Source organism: Mesoplodon densirostris, chromosome 11 (assembly GCF_025265405.1).
Source record: "Mesoplodon densirostris isolate mMesDen1 chromosome 11, mMesDen1 primary haplotype, whole genome shotgun sequence".
NCBI lineage: Eukaryota > Metazoa > Chordata > Mammalia > Artiodactyla > Ziphiidae > Mesoplodon > Mesoplodon densirostris.
In genome coordinates, this window is record NC_082671.1 from 49,522,805 (window position 1) to 49,536,754 (window position 13,950).

Genomic DNA, 13,950 nt, shown 5'->3' on the forward strand with positions numbered 1-13,950 from the left:
CTACTTCATGGGTGCTAAGAGCTCAAGATATGGAAATCCAGTCTGTGACTAGAAAACTGGTAGTCAAGACCCCACCTCTGTAGTCCATACCCTGTTCAAGTAAACAAAAACACCAAGACACAGACATGGCAAAATATTTAATGTCTGTAGGTGTGCCTCACCCTCCCATTCCTGTTACGATTCAATAGCCTCTCCCAACTGACTGTACCAGAGAAAACATGGGCACTTTTCCCCAGCAGAGTTCGAAAACCACTAAGGCCCTGATCCTCTTGACTCAGAAATGATTGCAGGTGAGGTCTTTCCACAACATGCCTCAGGTCTCTCTGCTCAAGGAAAAAAGCCCCCCAGTTCTACGGGACTCCCGAGGTCTTCTGTTCTTCTGCAGCCTGGCGCTGGGAGCTGCGCCGCTGGAAATAGTGGTAGACTCGGACACTGCAGAGGTAGCCCCCGTAAACAGTGAGGAGCATCATGGAGGTGGAGAAGGTCTTGTAGCCAATGTCGGCTAGTTGCTTGGCAGTTGGCATGTTGTCCCCTACAAAGACAGACTAGACTTAGACCCAAGGATAAGGCCTCATCTGCCCAGCCCACTTACCTGTTTAGGGCCATTCTATAACTTCTTAGTTTGTCTGCACTCTATTCTGAATGGCCCCTAGACGTATGCAGGGTCTTATACTGGAAGATATTGTTTGGGAACTCTTAAGATTCAAAAGGGTAAATAAAGTCTGCATACAAGATACAGAAACACAGCCGGAACCAGGTGCATCTGAATGATCTGAATGACATTACAGCTAACACCTGACCCTCCATGTTTATGGAAAGACATGACTGGTATGGACCACCCAGAAATGTTCTTAATTGGTATATTACTTTAGGCATACATCAGTTTTTCTGGCTAGTAGGGAATTTATTGAAGTAGCCAGAGATTAAACATTAGCAGTGAATTATTCTCTCTAGGAGGATCGAATGGGAGCCTTCTGGGCAATATCCAATTTGTTTTCCCATAAAACCATCTTATTTATGGTGCTCAGGTTCCCGGGTTAGTCTTCAAGCATCTGTTTAAGCCGTAATATACTTGAAATAGTGCCAACAGTATGTTTATGTTATTTCAATTAGACATAACCTTCTACAGCATTAATCTTGAATTCCAAACATAAAACCAAGAACCTATCCCAAGGGCTAAAACGAAACTTACTGTGTCCCCAGCAAATTAACTCACATTTGCATGAGATAAATTACTTCCAATTTAACTGTTCCCTGGACATTCTGAGCCAGGGAACAAGAGAAAGTTTAGAATGGGAATCTCTCATCTTGAACAAAACGTTCCTCAATTTGGGACTATGAATGTATATTCTCAGCCTCCTCTCTTGTTGAGGGAATTAAAATTAAAAGACTGACTGAAGTTAGTGAGAATAGTTTTCTTAAAAGTCAAGAATATGAAAGGAGAAAAGTTCAGGTTAGCTGATTGAGGGAGTCAGGGGTAGGGTGTGACATCTAAGTGCTTCTCAGAGTAAGTCCCATGGGCTGAACACGGCCTTTGAGCCCGTCCCTGAGGGTAGATCCCACACTGAACTGAGGCACAGCTTCCTTGAATCATAATTCCAAGTGACTATTGAAAGTGACATTAAATAAGGTCAGAGGAAGAAAACCAAATGGCACAAGGACAAGGTGAGAAAGGGTTGTATTCAGGTTATCTGGGGTTTGAAAGGACCCCAAGCTGTGAGACAGTAAGAAAACACACACCTGCCGCGGAGCAACTAAGCCCGTGCGCCACCACTACTGAGCCTGCACTCTAGAGCCCGCGTGCCTAGAGCCCGTGCTCCGCAACAAAGAGTAGCCCCTGCTCACGGCAACTAGAGAAAGGCCGCGTGCAGCAACGAAGAACCCCAACGCAGCCATAAATAAATAAATAAATAAATTTATTAAAAAGCAAAACAAACAAAAAGAACATACACACAGAGCAGGACACTAAGGTAATAAACAAGCTCCCAGCAAAGAGACCTGCAGCCTTCAACCTCCCCCTCACTTATTCTTTCTCCTCCTAACCCCCATTACCCTGGCCAGATGCTAACCAGTTAGTTATAGGACCACCTCTTCTCAGGGCTGGAGGAAGAAGGCTGGCAACAGGATAGTACATCTTGCCTAGAAGAGTGACAGAAGATCTACTGACAGATGAAATTTTTCTAGAACCTCATTTTCCTCACTTGTCTAATCCAACCTGAGATTTCTCCTATTTTCAAATTAACAAAAACTTTTCACAGATCCTGAGCTAAGGCAGGGCAGTGGAAAAAGAGAAGACAGATGAAGAAGTTATTCTAGAAGTAGAACAAGGCTTATTAACTGAATGGGCTAGGGCAAAGCTGAAAATATCTCCAAGTTAACAACTGAGGAAACTTTATGGAGTGAGATACTGCTAATAGAAAGAAGAAAGAAGAAACAGGTGTGTGTCACTATGTGTGTATGGGGATGGTGGTGTCAGTAAGCATCAGTCAAGAAGATCATGAACTGGACATGTTAAAGTTAAGATGCTCAATAAAGGGACTTCCCTGGTGGCGCAGTGGTTAAGAATCCGCCTGCCAACGCAGGGGACACGGGTTCCATCCCTGGTCCAGGGAGATCCCACATGCCACGGAGCAACTAAGCCCGTGTGCCACAACTACTGAGCCTGCACTCTAGAGCCCGCGAGCCACAACCACTGAGCCCCACGCGCCTAGAGCCCGTGCTCCACAACAAGAGAAGCCACCACAATGAGAAGCCCGCATACCGCAACAAAGAGTAGCCCCCGCTCTCCGCAACTAGAGAAAGCCCACGCGCAGCAACGAAGACCGAACGCAGCTCCCCCCGACAAAAAAAAAAAACAAGAAAGAAAAGATGCTCAATACAATATTCATGTGATGATGTCTGTCAGGCACACGGATATGCAAATGTGGAACAAATCCTAGGAGAGAGGCTAGGCTACGGATACATATGGAAATAACAAGTGTCACCGAAACAGACGATAAAACCCAAGAGAAAGAGGCCAAGGGAACGCCAGTTTGAAGAAAGAAAACAACTACGGAAAGAAAACAGGTAGGAAATTCCAGAAACATCTGGGATGCATTTTCATTTAACTACAACAAGGGTTGAAAATCACTGCTGTATCAAGTCACTACCACTGACAGAGGTATGCTGTATCTTTGGGTGTATTGGGCCAGAATAAAAATTGGGGAACACTACTGTAAAGTTAAGTGCCATGAAAACTGGTCAGATGGGATCACTGGATGGGAACAGGTGACCAGGTCATAGGTAAACCTAGGACAGAAGTCAATTTAATGCACTAAATTGGAACAGGCATTAAGTAAAAAGCATGGATTCTTAGCCAGAGCCCCAGCAGGCCCCATGAACCCCGTCCCGCGAGGTTCACGTGTCTATGCATTTTTTCTAGGACGCAGAAAAACAGATTATTAGAAGGGTCATAACTCCCTCTCACCCCAAAGATAAGAATTGATATTCTTGTGATTTGCTGGTTAAGGGAATGGGAGTGATACGGCAGCAGCCTGAAAAGGTAACAAGGTCAAGTAAATTCTAGTTTTGTTTTGCTTATTGATAAGGAGATTTGAATATGTTTTAGAGGAGAAGAAACTGGTGGCTAAACTGAGGATAAAAGGTGGATGGGATGGAACAAAATCTAGGATGGCCCAGGAAAAGATGAAATTAGAAGCCCAGGTAGAAGGATTAACCTTGGAAATGAAGAAAACTTTTGAGGTTTAGCAGGAGAACATTCTCACCTGAGGGACATCCATTTTCTCAGTAAAGCTCAAGGCTGGGTCTTTTATGGGGTTAGACTGAAGTTATCAGAAAAACAGGAAAAAGAAAACAGGAACCATAATGGAAATGACATAGGGGTGCAATCTGCAAAAACCTTTTCAGATTGTGGCTCTTTTCTCTTTTTCTGCCCCCTAAACATGGGAGGACCTCAAGGCTCAGGTCTCTCCTCTGGAAAACTCATTTCCTCAAATGGATCCATCCACCTCAGCTTAGATTTACTCACTTATCTACCTTTTACTCGTGCTATAAAGGCTGCAGAGAATATGGCTTCTGTCTCAAAGGAGCTTATGGTCTGATCGGGATAAGCTATGCACCCCAAATTCTGTTAGACGTAGTGGAAGCCGGTGACCAGAAGAGAAGAGGCGTTTTGAGAGTTCAGAGACAAGGTGGAGGCTCAAGGAAAGTTAGCAGAAAGGTGGGGACGGGGGGGGGGGCGGCAGCTGTCGTTTCAGAAGGGTGGGCAGGATATACACCGGTATAGAAGAGGGAGGGGGAGAGCATTCCAGGAATTGAAAGCAGCAAAGGAGCGGATCCAGTTAATCGATAAGCAGGAAGGGTGCCCGGGAAAGCTGCATTTCAGGGCGCAGCGGACTGCAAGACAAGGAAGGGTCAGAGCTACTGGAGTCAGAGCGTGGAAGGCCAAGACGCGCGATGGCAGTCACGGTGTGACAGGAACCTACGGCCGCAAGGAGCTTGCTGGGCTGGAAGCGGCGCAGATGGCGGCACAGGGTACGCGGTAACCTCAAGGGCGCCGAAGCCCGAAGACTGGGCGTGGGAGGATGCGGAGAGCAAAGGCCGGCCCGAGCGGGGGCGCCTCTGCGGACAGGCGGCCCTGGCTCGGGCCTAGTAGACGGCGTACCTGGATGCTGCCGCTCCCTGCCTTCCGACCGAGGCCTCCTGCCTGCGCGACCTCCTAGCGCAGCCGGAAGCAGCACCCGGGTCCAGACGAGTGAGGGTACCGCCCAGGGACAACCCCGAACGCTGAGGCGCTATTGGTGCGGAACGCCACCCTTTCTCCCAGCCCCACACTCCGCTAAAGCTCTAGGATTCCGCTCCCGACGCGAGATACAGCCCCGCGCGCCAGACGAAACGTAACCCCGCCCACCGAGACGAGAGCCCGCGCCGGCTGCAGCTCCGACTGGTTGCTGCCTTTGAACATCCGGCTTCCGGGTCAGCCGCCCTTACTACGCATCCTCAGACGAGCCTTCCTCTCGGAGAGGCCCGTTGGTTTCTGGGGGTTGTAGTCATTCTACGTTGAGAAAGGGTCTTTGGCGACCCAAACTCTGGAACGGGAACTTTTAGGATACTCAGTCACCGCAGAAGAGAGCCGGCCAATCCCCAGCCTGCGGCGCGGTGATGTCTCCGGTAGCTGGGTAGGTTCTCTCGGAGTCCGCCCTCTGGAGGGGGCTGCGCGGCCCCTACAGCCTGAAGCTGCCCTCTTACCTTGGGCCGGCCTTCAGCCGAGCTCAGGAACCCGACCCGCACTGCGAGGCCTGGACCGCCGAGGATTGCGGCACGTTTGGCCATTGGCCACGGAGTAGGCGCGAGGGTCGAATCTCCGTAATGTTTCGGCCCCGTATGTGACCTCCCCGCTTGCAGGCGGCTTGATAAAGCCCCAAAGAAGCGCCGGGAAGGGGTTGGGAGGGGGTGCCATTTGGGGGAAGGGGGACTGCGTGGGCACCCCTGCAAGGGGCCGGGAGTGGCTGGGATGATAGAGGAAGGATTTCTTTTCCTTTTTTCGTTTTTCCTCCGGCATGAGTGAAAACATATACATGCAATGATACACCCCACTGCATACGCCCTACCACATGCACTTAAGCGCCCTTCCCTAATTTGTTTCTGCAAAAACCACGCTTTATTGGGTAGACAAATAGGCCTGGTTCGAAAGCCTGATTCAGTTAATTGTGGAGTGAGCAAAAGTAGGCAAAGGTTTTTGACTATCTAAGAGGGTCGCAGCTGCAGCCTAGGGAACGGAGCTGTCTTTCTGCCCCGATTTTGACCTCCTGGGGAAGCAGCTCTGGATCCAGTCAGCGCCCAAACCTGGGCCCAGCCAGATCTAGGGTGACTGTGCCCCTCACTCTCGCTGCTTGATCCAGGCAGCTCTGCCCTTCACTGGTAAGACTGACTTCTCAAGGGCTAGGGGCTGAGAGGAGCCTGCCCCCTGGTTTGTCCAGGACTAAGGGAGGGTTAACATAATGCTGGCCAGAGCCACAGCGTGCCAGATGCTGCCACACAGGAAGCTGAGACCCCCTGCTGGATGTGACAGGAGCCTTCGGCCTCTATTTATAGCCAGGGGTCCAAGCTGCTGACTGGTGACATTCTCTGGCTGCCATTCCATCCTGGAGCAAGGCCACTGCAAAGGACACTCCTCTCCCTCCTCCCCTTCCTGTTCTTTCCTCACCCCAGCGGGTAGGGAGGCTTGCATTTTTTTCCTCCTCCACGAGTTTCCCAGCTCCTGAGGTGCTGAAGTTGTCAATACCTCATGAGAAGGCCTTCAGGTGACAAAGGAGAGCCAGCCTTGGAATTCAGACCACAGAGATGGGGACCTGCTCATCCTCCCTTACCCACTCTCTGGCCCCCTGGCCTCCAGATACAGGAACTGGTTAGCTGCCCTGGCTGCTCTGGGGGTAGCTGAGAATTAGGGACAGGGTTTAGGAGGTGAGGGGTGGATCCAAGATGTCCTGGGGAGACAGCAGCAGGAGGGACCCAGCTGACACCTCCCCCCACTAGAGCTCCTGAGGAGGGAGGCAGGGCAGTTACAAAGGTCACAGGGGGTAGAGTGATCCGAGCCTGCTGCGAAGAGGTGTAGCTCTGTCAGCAGGTTAAGTTCTGCTCCCCAGAGAGGGTGCTGGCAGGGAGGGTGAGAGAGGCTTGGAAAGGTCACACATGGTGGGGAGGAGCTGGCAAAGAACTAGGAACTGGGAAGTCCCAAGAGAGAGTGACAACTCTGGTGCCAGGCAGCCTGGGGGAGGGGCAAAGGGGATGACCAGAGGTTTCTGAGGATGCAGATGTTGCTAGGAGAAGCTAGAAGGGGGTTGTGTTTTGCGGACAAACAGAGATCCATTGATGCCATGTGGGGCCTGGCAGAGGTCTATGTCAGCCCCAAAGCCCAGACCCCTCCCTGCAGCCCTTGCCTCATCCCTCTTGCGGCTGAGGTACTTCTTTAGCCATCAGCTGGGCTTGGGGACAGGAGTCCTGGTCTGTGTGCGGCAGCACTAAGCAGCCCTTGCCTTGCCTCCCTCCCCTCCCCTCCTCCCCCCACACACCCAGAGCAGGCAGCACTGGGGCTGATTCTACCCCTCCCAGAGGAGAGGGAGAAAGCCCCACGTATGGAGAGGGACCCGGCAACTCCATTGTGGTGCGGTGAGGTGGCAGGAGGCTGCAGGCTGCTTGCGCTTCAGGATCTCCAGGCAGGTGGCCGGGCCCACAGGCACCTGTCCTCCAGTGAAAAGCTGAGAAGATGCTGCTGTGTGGGGAGCCCCAGAGATCGTGGTGGCCAGGCACCCCAAGCTTCTGCCTGTCTCCGCTGGGGTAAAGAGGCTGCCTGGCCTGGGCCCCAGCCCTGCTCACATATGTTCTGGATGATTCTGCAGGCAGCGGATGAATTCACCTACTGGCTGGTTCTCGTAGCATATCTTGTACACAGCCATGAACAGAGGGAACCTAGAATGGGGAAGGACAGAACCAGCTTGGCCTCCAGGCAAACCCCCTAACCCTCCACTCCCTACTCTCCCGCCTTCGAGCTCAGGCAGACTCTGGCTCTCAATTTCCCATCGCTGAGAATTTGTATTTCCTAGCCCTGGGGTTTAGGGTCAGGCTTTTTTTTTTTTTTTTTTTCTTTTGCGGTACGTGGGCCTGTCACTGTTGTGGCCTCTCCCGTTGCGGAGCACAGGCTCCGGACGCACAGGCTCAGCGGCCATGGCTCACGGGCCCAGCCGCTTCGCAGCATGTGGGATCCTCCCGGACCGGGGCACGAACCCACGTCCCCTTCATCGGCAGGCGGACTCTCAACCACTGCGCCGCCAGGGAAGCCCCAGCGTCAGGTTTTTATTGCCCTGCTCCCTCCCATATTGAACTTGCCTCCGTGATTCCCTGGCATGAACTTTTTGTTCCAATTAGGCAAGCCTCAGTATCATCAGCTGTAAAACGGGGTCAATATAACAAAGTAGTGAAGAAGTGATTATGAATTATGTGAAGGTGCTCAATAAATGCCAGTTTCCTTCCCAACCTGTTGCCCAGGCCGCTCCCTTTACCAGGAGGCTTTACCCTGACCAGCCGTGAGCTGATCTTCTGAGCCTGTTTCATACTCTCTTGCTCTAGGATTCTTTCTCAGATCAACAGAGTTCTGCTCTGATCAGCCCATCACCCCCGCTGTCTTGTGCTCCCTGAAAAGGAGCACCTTGAAGCAGAGACTTTCCTTTTCTTCACACTTCGGCACCCAGGACAGGATTCATGGAACAAAAGCGTTGGTCTTGGGGGAGCAGCTTAGACTGAGGGTGATGGACAAAGAGGCACAACAGTCAGAGGAGCTTATTCCTGTCCACCTGCATAGCAGAGGACAAGGAGGAAAGGACAGAGAGAGGCCACGCAGAGGGGTCCAAGCAATGTGGTATAAAGAGCACTAGACTGGAAAGAACTCAAAGACAATGAGCGAGCTGGGGGACAGCGGGCATACCAGACCCTCGCCAAGCTCTAGTAGGCTCTGTCTGTAAACATAAGATAACATTTCCCTCTCTGCCCACTTCACAGATTGAGGAGGGTTCAGGAAGATGATGAATGTGGAGAGCACTTCTGTCGGTGGTTCCCTCCATCAGTGGGGCTGGGGCAGACGCTTACTTGTCCAGCATGCCCTTGTGTTGGAGGACGCTGTGTAGCTCCCGGGCTGTCTGGGGCCCCTGCAGCTTCTGCCCATTCAGCATCTCTTTCTCCAGCTGCTCAATGGACTGTGAAGAAAACAGGACAGGCAGATGGAAATGGGAGAGGAGGGTTGTCAGTGCGAGACAGAGAGTCTGGGACTCTGGGAGGAGGTGGGTCTTAAGAGGAAAGAAAGGCTGGGAATGTTCCCAACAATCTTAATGTTTGTGTTCGAGAGATGCCTCAAGCCACGTTCCTCTCCCTTAACACCTACAGGTCCCACCCTCCATTCTTCATTCTCCCCAGGGCCCACCTTTCCTGTGCGGGCGAAGGCCTCGGCCACCTTGCGGTTCCGCCCTCCATAGCAGGTGGTGATGAGATCAGCAACACCGCAGCTCTCCAAGAAGGTGGCAGGGGACACAGGGCCACTGCAGAAGAGCTTGGTGAAGGCGATCATCTCCATGAGCCCCAGTCGGATCACGGCCGCCTTGGTGTTGTCGCCAAAGCCCAGCCCATCACAGAAGCCAGCCCCCACGGCCACTATATTCTTTGAAGAGTGAAGTCACGGGTGAGGAAGGATCCCCTCCAGCAGGCCCCACTTGGGGCCTTCAGCACCTGCCTCATGCTTCTTCCATCAGCCATGACACGCCCACTGAATAAGTGAAGGAAGGTGGGTGGGCTCCTCAACTATTTTCACCTCTTGGTTTTCCCACTTGCTGCACTCCCTTCTTTTAGCCTGGGCTTGTGCTTTCTGGCTCCCCAACCCTGCCCTATACTCCATCCTTGAGGACTTTTCCTGAAAACCAGTCTTCTACCTGGCCCTCCCAACCACGGCTATTTTGTTCTATGCCCCCGATATCCATCCATAGGTCTGTCCAGGATCCAGAGTCCTGGCCATCAATCCGTCTGGGTGTCCTGGACATCTTATCTCCCATTAGCCTGAGTGCTCCCCCAGGGCATCTCCTCTTCCCCCTGGACCAACCTTTGGAGCCAGGGACAGGGATGTCCCACAAGGGGCTATAGGGGAAAGGAAGAAGGAAGCCCAATGTCTGATGGTAAGTAATCGGCAGACCTGAGCGATCCTGGCCTTGCTTCTGCAATTCTTCCCATGTGTATGAGACTTGGTGGGGAAGGGGAGTGAGTGCCTGGAGTCCCAGCAACCTTGTACAGCTAAGCCAGGCCCTCTTTCAGGGCCTTCTCCCCACCCCATAGCTGCCTCTGCAGCCCTCTCACCTTTAAGGCCCCACAGATCTCTACTGTGTCCACCTCTTGCACCACCGTGATGCGGAAATTGGGTGTCTGCATCAGCTCTTTCAGAAGCTGTCCCTGGGCCAGGTCCTTGCAGCCTAAAGTAGGGAGGGGATAAGGCTTTAAGAAGGGACTCTGGACTCTTCTCCCCACAACTGCCCTAAGCAGGACCTATAGCTCTTTCCATAGGGGTGCCCCAACTCCCCTCACCTTTGATGCTGGGATCTTCTTCCTTCACCTGCCTTATGGGGAGAAGATGGCTAAGTGGGTGGGGGATATAGCCTGGGGAGGCGATGTAACTGGAGTTGCATTATCTATGTGGGTGGTGGGGTCTCACCAATGGTTGTCTCACAGAACTTCTCATCAGCCACCTCGCTGGCAATGTTGGCGCCCATCAGCACGCTCATGGGGATGCCAAGGCGCTCCCCAATCACTTCAGAGATGAGCTTCAGCCCGTTGGGGCCCTCGTCTACCCCCTGGGCACAGGATGGAGCTCAGGCCAGGTGCCTTTTATCCCCAACTGAGGGCTTCCCGCCTAGAAATCCTGCCCATTGCAAATTCACTGTTCATCAATGTCCCTCCCCAGAGGTCCTCCCCTATTCCAATGCAGCCAAAGCTACCTGTGAGGAGAGCAGATAACATGTGAAAACGAATCCATCTGAAAACTCTCCTTCCACAACCTACTTCTCCAAGGTAATGTATCCTCGCCACATCCCTAAACAGCCCACTCCTGAGTACCCCCAACCAACTGCCATCCCAGCCACTGCTCCAAACCAGCTTCCCTTCTCAACTCCTCAAACCAGCCCACTTCTTGTATCCCCTAGGCATCCCTTGTACACCTCCTAAACTCCCCAAGACATCTGCCTCCAAACCGATCTCTTACCTACTCCCCAACCAACCTCCCCTTCCCAGTGGCCCCCCGCTTCTGTTTCTCAAGCCTCCCCAAAGCCAGCTCCTCTCTTCAGAGAACTCCTGGCCTACTTCTGCTGTTTTCTGTTTGTCGCACTTCACCCACCCTGAGCCCCACAGCAGTTAGCTGCACCCCCATCCACAGGAGGGTGTCCCTGGCACCTTAATAAGAGATATCCCAATGGTGTCTGCCTTCAGGTGACCCTTGAGCTGATCACAGATCTTGCCGATGAACTGATGGGGTACCACGAAGATCAGGATGTCAGCATCCACTGCAGCCTGGACCACATCTGGGATAGCCACCTGTGGGGGTGACCAGTGTTCATGGGCCTGACAGACTGCTTCTAGCCCCTGTGGAGCCCCATGCAGGAGATCTAGGAGACAGGGTGAGGCTGGTGGGGAAGAAGGAAGGGCAGTTTGGGGGTTGAATCTGGAAGGGCTGAACCTGGAGGAACGAGACACTTCTATTGCTTCCGCCTAGCCATCATTCCCTCTAGGTTGCAGCTGTCCTGGGCTCTTGAGGACTCCTGGAAACTCTTCTCAGCACTCTCCTAGCCCTTGGCTGTGGGACAGTGAGGGAGGCCAAAGGAGGTCTGGGCTTGGCAGGAGGAAGAGGCCAAGTAGGATTTCATCACCCTGCTCCTTAGGGCTCCCAACTGGGAAGGGAGAGCCCCAGTCTTCCTGCTCCCCCTTTCCAGGTGGGGAGTAAGCCACATGGATCTGACCAAAGACCTTAAGTCCAAGGAGCAGTCTCCACATTTACTAATAACCCAGTGAATGAGTAACAGGGTTAGAGCCCGAGGCAGGCACTACCCAGACCCCAAGTCTGGGGGCCAGAGAACCTGTCTTTGGTTGCCACAGAGACCAACTTCTTCATCCTCTCCCCGTCCCTTTCCTGCCTGGGAGCCCACCGGGTGGGGTGGAGATGCAGGGGGATGCATTCAGGTTCTCCTCAGTCCCAGGAAGTGCTCAGGGCAGCAGTTTGGGGGCTGTGCCCAGGGACACCCTGTGCCTGGAGTAGCCCTCCTGAGATGCTTCCCAAGTACAGGTGGCACGTGAAGTGGCCCCCTCCCAGCAGGAAGCACCCCCTCCACTTCCCTCTCCCTTCCTACAGGGTGTTGGGGCTCACCACATTGGGGGGCAACTTGTGCCCTGGCAGGTATTTGACATTCTCATGCTGTGTGTTGATGACCTCTGTCAGTTTTCTGCCCCCGACGTCTTCCTCAAACACCCACATGTTCACCCGTGGGTCAAAGCGTGCCAGCTGGGCTGCATTGCTACCCACAATCTTGGCGATGGCTGAGCCCCTGGCAGGAGGGGGAGCACAGAAAGTGGAGGAGCGGGGGCGTGAGAGAGGAACGGTGGTAGGGGAGGGGACAGTGCTCCACCTCAGGATGTCACAGAAGCCACTGGATTATTTACTTGCCACCTTCCTTGTCACCCCCTCCCCGTGACGCTGCATCTCTCCTGACCTAGCAGTAGAAAGGAGACTCAGTTTCCCTTCCCTCATACTTTGCTGCTGGAGAAGAGGGCCAGCCTTCTGATCTCCCCCCGCCACCCCCTAACCCAGGCAGCCTTTCAGGCAGGGAGCACTCTGGAGGCTCCCTTCCCGTGGTGAACAGGTGCTGCTGCCTGAGACGCAAGGGCCAGGAGCTGGAGGCATTTCCTACCCACCGGCTGCCTCCTGCCCACCAAACCTCCCTCCCTAACCTCCTGTATACTTGAGGGAACCTCCCCTTCCGCCCCCCACCCCAAATACTCCTTGACAGAGCCGCTTACCAGTTACCAGAGCCTACAATGCAGACTTTCTTGCCGGCCATGGTGCCGCTTCGCTGCCTGAGCCACCAGCTGGGTGCCACTCTCCCCAGCTCCTCTGCTGGCTGGGAGCATATAACTCCAACACACGTGGGTGCAGCCAAGCCCCGCCCTCCAGGGGAGGGGAGGCGGGCACCCAGGGAGACAAAGTCTGGCAGGGCCAGGGAAAGGGAAGAAAAGGGTAGAGACAGGTGGGGAACAGGAACGGGGCCGAGACCAGGCCTGCTTTTCCTCTTAGGTTTGCCCGCTGACGGTGCTGGCACGCTACTTCCCTCGGCCCCAGCCCAGGTCCTCACCCCCTCCCTCCCCGCAATGGTTTCATTTTAAGGTCTGCCAAGACCAGGCCCAAATAAGGAGTGCCCGGTCCCCCCACTCCCCTCCCCTAGCACTGGAATAAGTTGTATTCAGTCCCAGCAGCAGATACAGGCATGCCTTTCCAAGGTAGGAACCACCCACTTGTCCCTCTAGGACCCAGAAAGCTGCTCTACGGGTTCATCCTCTGGCGGTGACAGGTCACGTGCTGCCCCACGCTAGCCCCACTGCAGGGCTGTGGGTGAGTGAGGTGGGTGGGTGGGTGTGGCCCCTTTAAATAAGAGCACGTAAGAGGTAAGGGCCTGCTTTGGGGGCAACCCAGCCCAAGGCTAAGAAGACCCCATGGGCCCAAGAAACAAAGCACACCAGTGGGCCTCTCCTCACCTGAATGTTTCCCAGGAAGTGGGGTAGGAAAGGCCAAAGTTGGAGGCTCTGATGCCAAGTGGCCCACAAGTCTTTTGCAGACTCTGGGCTTGAGGAGGAGGAGGATAGGAGAGAAAAGAAGGCAGCCCAAGTGTTCACTGTCCTTGAGAGGTATTGAGCTTCCTTCACTTCTTGCTTGGGTTTCCAGGCTAACCCCACACTAGGGGCTCCTTCAGGTTAGTGGCTAGTTTGCAGAAGCCAGAGAGGGGAAGGGAGGCAGGACCTGGGGCAGTTGTGACCTCTGTAGGGCTTTGTGGTCTCAGATGCTGTAATCAAGAGCAAGTGGGGTGTGTGCTTCTGGGGGGAGGGAGGATGGAAGGGACACACAGTGCAGTTCAGGGCTCTACATCACCCACAGCAACCTGTTTAACTACGAGGGGGAACTCTAGTTTCTAGGCTGACGTGGAGAGTGGGGCAAAGGCCCCCTACACTCCAGCTGTCTGTGCACCTTGGCCTAGAAGGCAGACAGCACTGTGTGCTCATGTGCTGACCTCCTGGCCTGGCTGACTGCTGAGTGGGTGTTTCCATCCCCCTGGGCTGCTGCTGGCTGCAAAGTGATAAGCACTGGGCCAGAGGGGCGTCTGT

General features: G+C 53.6%; 2 protein-coding genes and 1 long non-coding RNA gene across 5 annotated transcripts; 1 reads left to right on the plus strand and 2 right to left on the minus strand.

Moving 5' to 3' along the window:
- Positions 1-122: 122 nt before the first annotated feature.
- LOC132499012 (cytochrome c oxidase assembly protein COX14) lies at positions 123-4,929 on the minus strand. Its single transcript, XM_060113317.1, has 2 exons — positions 4,664-4,929; positions 123-532 (listed from the first exon to the last, which is right to left on the minus strand). The coding sequence occupies exon 2, from the start codon at positions 522-524 to the stop codon at positions 351-353; it is 174 nt and encodes a 57-aa protein (XP_059969300.1). The 5' UTR covers positions 525-532; positions 4,664-4,929; the 3' UTR covers positions 123-350.
- A 123-nt stretch (positions 4,930-5,052) lies between these two features.
- LOC132498394 (uncharacterized) lies at positions 5,053-12,131 on the plus strand. Of its 2 annotated transcripts, XR_009533755.1 has the most exons (5): positions 5,053-5,177; positions 8,965-9,328; positions 9,528-9,713; positions 10,517-10,599; positions 11,014-12,131. It is a non-coding gene; the product is annotated as an uncharacterized LOC132498394 (long non-coding RNA). The 2 variants fall into 2 exon arrangements; XR_009533756.1 differs by having other exon boundaries at positions 8,965-9,713.
- GPD1 (glycerol-3-phosphate dehydrogenase 1) lies at positions 7,371-12,635 on the minus strand. 2 transcript variants are annotated; one of them, XM_060111922.1, is made up of 8 exons: positions 12,595-12,635; positions 11,945-12,122; positions 10,978-11,049; positions 10,244-10,382; positions 9,892-10,004; positions 8,972-9,205; positions 8,641-8,747; positions 7,371-7,467 (listed from the first exon to the last, which is right to left on the minus strand). In XM_060111922.1, the coding sequence occupies exons 1-8, from the start codon at positions 12,633-12,635 to the stop codon at positions 7,371-7,373; spliced, it is 981 nt and encodes a 326-aa protein (XP_059967905.1). The 2 variants fall into 2 exon arrangements, with proteins under 2 accessions (XP_059967905.1, XP_059967904.1); XM_060111921.1 differs by having other exon boundaries at positions 10,978-11,118.
- Between the last annotated feature and the right edge of the window lie 1,315 nt (positions 12,636-13,950).

What these genes read in the sequence shown, in the direction of transcription:
- LOC132499012 (XM_060113317.1), bottom strand. Translation starts at nt 524, where the DNA reads ATGCCAACTGCCAAGCAACTAGCCGACATTGGCTACAAGACCTTCTCC.
- GPD1 (XM_060111921.1), bottom strand. Translation starts at nt 12,635, where the DNA reads ATGGCCGGCAAGAAAGTCTGCATTGTAGGCTCTGGTAACTG. An exon ending in AGATCTGTGGGGCCTTAAAG is followed by an intron (nt 9,206 to 9,891) that starts GTGAGAGGGCTG and finishes CACTCTTCAAAG; the next exon opens with AATATAGTGGCCGTGGGGGC. An exon ending in CACAAGGGCATGCTGGACAA is followed by an intron (nt 7,468 to 8,640) that starts GTAAGCGTCTGC and finishes TCCCCATTCTAG; the next exon opens with GTTCCCTCTGTTCATGGCTG.